This window comes from Chelon labrosus (genome assembly GCF_963514085.1).
Source record: "Chelon labrosus genome assembly, chromosome: 3".
Taxonomy (NCBI): Eukaryota; Metazoa; Chordata; class Actinopteri; order Mugiliformes; family Mugilidae; genus Chelon; species Chelon labrosus.
In genome coordinates this window covers 1,135,201-1,141,200 of record NC_140339.1, presented here as the reverse complement: position 1 = coordinate 1,141,200, position 6,000 = coordinate 1,135,201, and the positions used below count along the sequence as shown (strand labels likewise).

The following is a 6,000-nucleotide window of genomic DNA, read 5'->3' as shown; positions in this document are numbered from 1 at the left end:
GTGAGAGAGCGTTCAGTAAACTAAAAATGATAAAAAACTATTTGAGGTCCACAATGTCTCAGGATAGACTTTGCAGTCTTGCCATGCTGTCAGTTGAGAGTCAGTTGGCTAGAAAGCTGGACTTCAAAGACCTGATAAGTGATTTTGCACGTGAGAAGGCTCGGCATTGGGCTTTTGGTGAGAAAAGTTGAGCAAGGACCAGTGATTGAAAGGTTGCAAAAGGAAGCTGGACTCAGTCGGCAACGTTATATATTTGCCATTCTTTCATATATGATTTCTCATCATTTAAGTAGAACTTCTACTTAAATGATGAGAAATGATATATGGCCATTTTGTATTTTGATGGTGTTTTTGTTTTTGCTGAGGTTTTTTTCTCTCCACTGATTATAATTGCTATTTTTTCATGGAAGAGTTTATTTCCAATTTAAGAATCAGTGTTGCAGCAAATAAATGAATCAAAATGAATTCCATTGTATTCAGAGTGCTCAGTTCTTCCCCTACTGTACATGTCAACTGTCATGTTGTTCTTCTTTCACAAATATGGTAATGATAGTCAAAAATACCATTAAAATGCATAACTGTATGTAACATAGCATCAAAACATGTGGCCGCTGTGTTGGGGGGCCCTGTAAAGATTCTTTTCATGGGGCCTAAAATCCCTAGCGGCGCCCCTGCTCCCGGGGTCATCATAAGTTCAGGGTCATCAATCATCCAGAGTGACAGAGGGTATATCCCTTTATTTTTTTATTGTGTCAAAACATTATGACCACCTCCCTAAGGTCTCCCTTGTAGGTCCCCCTTGTGCTTTCAAGACAGTTGGTCATAATGATGTGGCTGATCGGTGTATGGTACTTTACCTTCATGATGCTATCTGCATTATGTCTGCCACAATACAATGTTCCTAACTGAATTAAAGTGATTTCTTAAAAGATTCAATGTCCCCTTCAAATATGCATTAATTTCTTCCATATCAGTGAAATGTACCATCCTCTCTCAGCATGCTTGGCAGCCAATGCAATAACAAACAGCTGCCCCCCATGCAGACCTTCATCTCCACTTTGATCAGCCCAGAACTTAGCTTTAAGTTTACAGTATTGGAGAAGTGGGAACGGCTTTCCTCTCTTAACATTTCTTTTTACTCTTACTGCTCCTTAAGTTCTATATTCACAAACTGTACTGCCCTCGCAGTGCGTATGCTTGTGCACAGCTAGACAGTCAGCTAACGAATAAAAGTCCTTCAATAAACAACAAGGCTTGACTTTTCTCGTCCTTTAATGAAGTCCTCTTTGTTATTTTTTCTCCCGTAAAAACTGAAAATTATTACAGAGACACACAACTGTTAAACACTGTACAAGCAAAGCAATATATAAGTGCATTTCAATTAGCATCCCTACTCAATACAAATGAATGAGTTAGCATCTGCTGAAAGCTAGCAAAGTACGTTTTTCGCTAACATAAGAAGTTAAGTCCCCATCATACATTCCTCACAAAAATACAGAAGCATTTAACAACTGCCTACATATACAGTAATACTTACAGATAATTATTTTCCAAGGCAAAAGCGTAGAAAACACTTCAACAACAATAATTAGCCGTCTGCTTTGCTCTTCTGAGCTAACTCGACTCAGCGGCGCATGCAACAGATAAACACAACACGGCACAACATAGCTGGAAATGAAAGGAAAGAGCGCTCACACCAACGCGGTTTCTCTAAACCAAAGAAAAGAGCTCTCACTCTGACGTGGTTTCTCTAAACCAAGAAATATAGACTTTTTTAGACTTTTAACCTGCTCAATTATTAACTTATTTAACTTAACATTTTAACATTTTAAGGCAGCACACAAACACTTCACAGTTAAACTTCTTTATTACCAGTAATTTCATTTGCTGCTATGCTTATAATACTACCCCCTTCACTTTGAGCCAGTAGTACTAATATATCTATAAGTATATACTTTATGTACTTTTATACTTTAAACTGCTAATTGTGCTCACTCATGATTTATCTCATATAAAGACACAAAGACACACAAAACATCACTAACCTATGCACACATTTACTTTAACACTGGTGTGACTTTAAGCTACATAAACTGCACAGAGCTTAAACACCTCTGCCATGGTACTAGTGCTTGGTGGTAATTTAAGTTACTTCACTTTAAACTCTTCTACCTGCTGCTCTAATCAAATCAAATAAATGTGTGGATGAAACAGAATTAAAAACAACTGGACTCTACTGTTTCTACAGAGACAAGAGAAGACAGACATTAGAATCTAGTCTGAACAAACATCTACACAACAACAGGAAGGACTGTTGATGCTGGCAGGTTGACATGTGTCTGAATCATTCATGAGGGACTGGACTTGATTTGTTGGAGCTCTGTGAAGAGTTGAAGTGCAGCTCTGTTGATGGTCTTAAACGGAGACCATGTGGATGAAGCTCTCCTCTCCACCTCCCAGTAACATGGTCCAGTCAGAGTCTGCTTCAACCTCTGGATCATCAGGACACAGCTCATCCTCTCACAACACACACCGTCCTGTTTACAACAACATGGTCTTCCACCTGTAGAGAGGAGGAGAAAGAAGAGAGGAGGTGAAGGAGTGTTTCCAGAGTCTCCCTTCATCATCACATCCAGTAGAAAGAGCAGCAGGGACTTCAGTCCTGTTCAGAGCAGCAGTGGAGCAGCTGTGGAGCTCAGCCAGCTTCCTTTCAGCTTCATGTTAACGTGTTGGAGTGAACACACACAGACCTGCAGAGACTTTTAGCATCAAGTCTGTTTCCTCTGCAGATTTGACTAATAAACTGCTGAGAGTCCTGAACGCTTCATTACTGCACCAACACTTTAGTGATGGATTTACTGCTGCTCCATTTAAACAAAGATCAGCTGACTAATAAACATGGAGGCTGTCATTGAAGAGATCTGATCAAACTAATGACACATGTGATGACTCTGCTCATGGTTACTAAATGTAATGCTGGTTCTGTGATGTGCAGCCTTCAGTCAGACTGATCTCAGAGCTGTGATCAGTTGTTGATCAGATCTGATGAATGACCACCACTGTCTCTATACATCTTGGAAGGCTGTCAGCTGGAATCCAGCTTTATTTCCTGGACACATCAACACAACAACAACAGTCGTCTTCACATCAACTCAAACACATGATCACAACAAGCTTCTGGCTCATCTGATTGGCTGACTGTTGTCTCTCTCTCTGTCTTTCTGTCCAATCCTGAAGCCTGTCTCCATTCTCCTCTCACAGCTTCACTGAGAAGCTGCAGGTTTACAGGAAACACTGGATCTTTGATACTAACTGTGTTTAGGACAATACTGATGAAAACACCATGGACTGACTGGAACCCTCTACTCACCTCAGAGTCTCCAGTTTATATTCTGGACTCTCCACAAGATCAAGAAGCTGCTTCACATCTGAATCCTTCAGGTTGTTGATTCTCAGGTCCAGATGTTTCAGATGGGAGGGGTTGGACTTCAGAGCTGAGACCAGATAATCACAGCTGATCTTTGACAACCTGCAGTACCTCAATCTGAATAAAGAATAAAAGATGAAATGATTGATGATCAATCAGATGTGTTGAGGTCTGAAATGTGTCCTGATCAATGAGCTGTTCTCTAAAATGAGTAAAATGAGTAATGTTAAATAAGAATAAGAATAAGAAAACCTTTATTAGTCCCGCAATGGGGAAATTGCAGTTCACAACAGCTTACAGAGAGATGCAGAATAAAAAAAATAGCAAGAGCAAAAAGGGTAACTATAAAAGATAAATAGTGGAACAGAATCAGGTAGAAATATTGCACAGATTGAGTTGTAATATTGCACGGGTTGGATTGTAAAAATGTTTTTACACTTATGGTGTAGTACTATTGCACATGTAATGTAGTAATATTGCACATATTAAGAGTGCTCGTTGTGGAGCCTAACAGCAGCAGGAAGGAAAGACCTTCTGTATCTTTCCTTCACACATGGAGGATGAAGCAGTCTGTCACTGAAGCTGCTCCTCAGTCCTGTCAGGTCTCCATGCAGGGGGTGGGACTCATTGTTCAGCATGGAGGACACTTTAGCCAGAACTCTCCTGTCACCCACCTCCCCCACCGAGTCCAGAGGGCATGTCCATTCCCTGGATGTTCACTGGTGAGGGGAGGGCAGAACGATGTCTACGGAAATCCACCACCATCTCCTTGGTTTTCCCCGCGTTGATCAGTAGGTGGTTTCACTGACACCAGTCCACAAAGTTCCCCGTCAGTCCTCTGTACTCTGCATCGTCGTCACCTCTGATGAGGCCAACAATGGCAGAGTCATCAGAGAACTTCAGCAGTACACAGCTGTCTGTGTTGTGTCTGAAGTCTGCTGTGTAGAGGGTGAAAAGAAAGGGGGCCAGGACAGTCCCCTGGGGGACACCCGTGCTACTGGTGAGCAGGTCAGACACACAGTTCCTGTTTCTCACAAACTGTGGTCGGTCTGTGAGGTAGTCCAGGGTCCATGTAGACAGCTGGTGGTCCACACCCATCCTCTCCAGTTTGTCCCTCAGAATCAGCGGCTGCATGGGGGGAGGAGTGGGTTCTTGATCAAACCTGTTGAAATGTAGATTTAGATCTTTGACCCACTGTCGATCCCCCTCAACCTGTGCATGGGGTGTTTTGTAGCCTGAGATGGTTTCCAGGCTTCTCCACATCCCTCTGATGTTCTTCCGCTGCAGCTGCTCCTCCATCTTCCTCCTGTAGCTGGCCTTTCCCTCCCTCATCTTCCTTCTCAGCTCCTTCTGTACAGTCATCAGCTCCTCCTTATTCCCTGATCTGAAAGCTCTCTTCTTCTCCTTCAGCAGAGCTTTAATATCAGGGTTAATCCACGGCTTGTTATGTGAGAAGCACCGTACCACCCTGGAGGGAACGGTGTTCTCAAAGCAGAAGTTTATGTAGTCTGTAATGCAGTCTGTCATGGCATTGATGTCCTCCCCATGTGGATCACAGAGTTCTGTCCACACAGTGGTGTTGAAGCAGTCCCTGAGAGCTGCCTCGCTCTCCACAGTCCACCTCTTCACCATGCGTGGGACCACAGGCTGCAGGTGAACAGTAGGCTGATACACAGGTGAACAGTAGGCTGATACACAGGCTGCAGGTGAACAGTAGGCTTAGACACAGGCTGCAGGTGAACAATGTTGTGGTCAGCTCTTCCTAGAGGAGGGAGGGGGGATGCAGAATATGCCTCTTTGGTGTTGACATAAAACCAGTCCAGTGTCTTCTTGTCTCTTGTGGGGCAGGTGACATACTGAGTGTATGTGGGCAGAACAGATGAGGGAGAAGCGTGGTTAAAGTCTCCAGAGATGAGGAAGAGGGCCTGTGGGTGCTGTGTCTGCAGCTTGCTGGTAACTGAGAGCAGGTCATCAGAAGCTGTGTCTGTCTCAGCAGATGGGGGAACATACACTGCTATCACAATAGCATGTGGAAACTCCCGTGGCAGATAGTATGGCCTCATGCTAACTGCTAACAGTTCAATGTCCTTACTACACAGTTGTGCTTTAACAGTGCAGTGTGTAGGTTTACACCACCTCTCGTTCACAAACACAGCCAGGCCTCCTCCTTTCTCCTTACCACTGTCAGCTGTTCTGTCCACCCTCAGAAGATGAAAGTTGTCCATCATAACAGTGGCGTCCAGGATGCTCGGTGTAAGCCAGGTCTCCGTGAAAAGAAGGATGCTGCTCTCTCTGTACTCCCACTGGTATCGTGTTAGCGCTTCCAGCTCGTCCGTCTTGTTGGGTAGAGATCTCACGTTTCCATGGTGACGGAGGGAAGAACAGGTCTGAAGCGTCTCTTCTTTTCGCGACGCTGTTTTCCTGTACGGCATCCGCGGCGGGTCTTACAGTGTAGCTCCAGGGGGATCTCATGTCTGTCCCCGGGAACACTACAGCGCTACGCAGCGCGATCAGCTGTTCCCTCCTGTAAACAAAGCACACGCGGGCCGCTTCGTGCATAGTTACGCCGGCCG

At 44.2% G+C, this 6,000-nt stretch overlaps 2 protein-coding genes across 5 annotated transcripts in view; one reads left to right on the top strand and one right to left on the bottom strand.

Moving 5' to 3' along the window:
* Positions 1–191, top strand: part of LOC311486106 (uncharacterized protein) — a gene marked incomplete at its 3' end in the record, with an annotated part of 69,471 nt that extends 69,280 nt beyond the window's left edge. Inside the window, exon 24 of the mRNA XM_084541869.1 lies at positions 94–191. Within this exon, the coding sequence (XP_084397995.1) occupies positions 94–191 (98 nt within the window). The remainder of the gene's footprint in view (positions 1–93) is intronic.
* Positions 192–325: 134 nt separating this feature from the next.
* Positions 326–6,000, bottom strand: part of LOC311485576 (protein NLRC3-like) — a 28,854-nt gene continuing 23,179 nt past the window's right edge. For all 4 annotated transcript variants that reach the window (XM_084541094.1, XM_084541095.1, XM_084541097.1 and 1 more), the window contains 2 exons: positions 3,371–3,544; positions 326–2,563 (listed from right to left, as the gene is read on the bottom strand). In XM_084541094.1, coding sequence (XP_084397220.1) covers positions 2,542–2,563; positions 3,371–3,544 — 196 coding nt within the window. In that variant the 3' untranslated portion in view covers positions 326–2,541. The remainder of the gene's footprint in view (positions 2,564–3,370; positions 3,545–6,000) is intronic.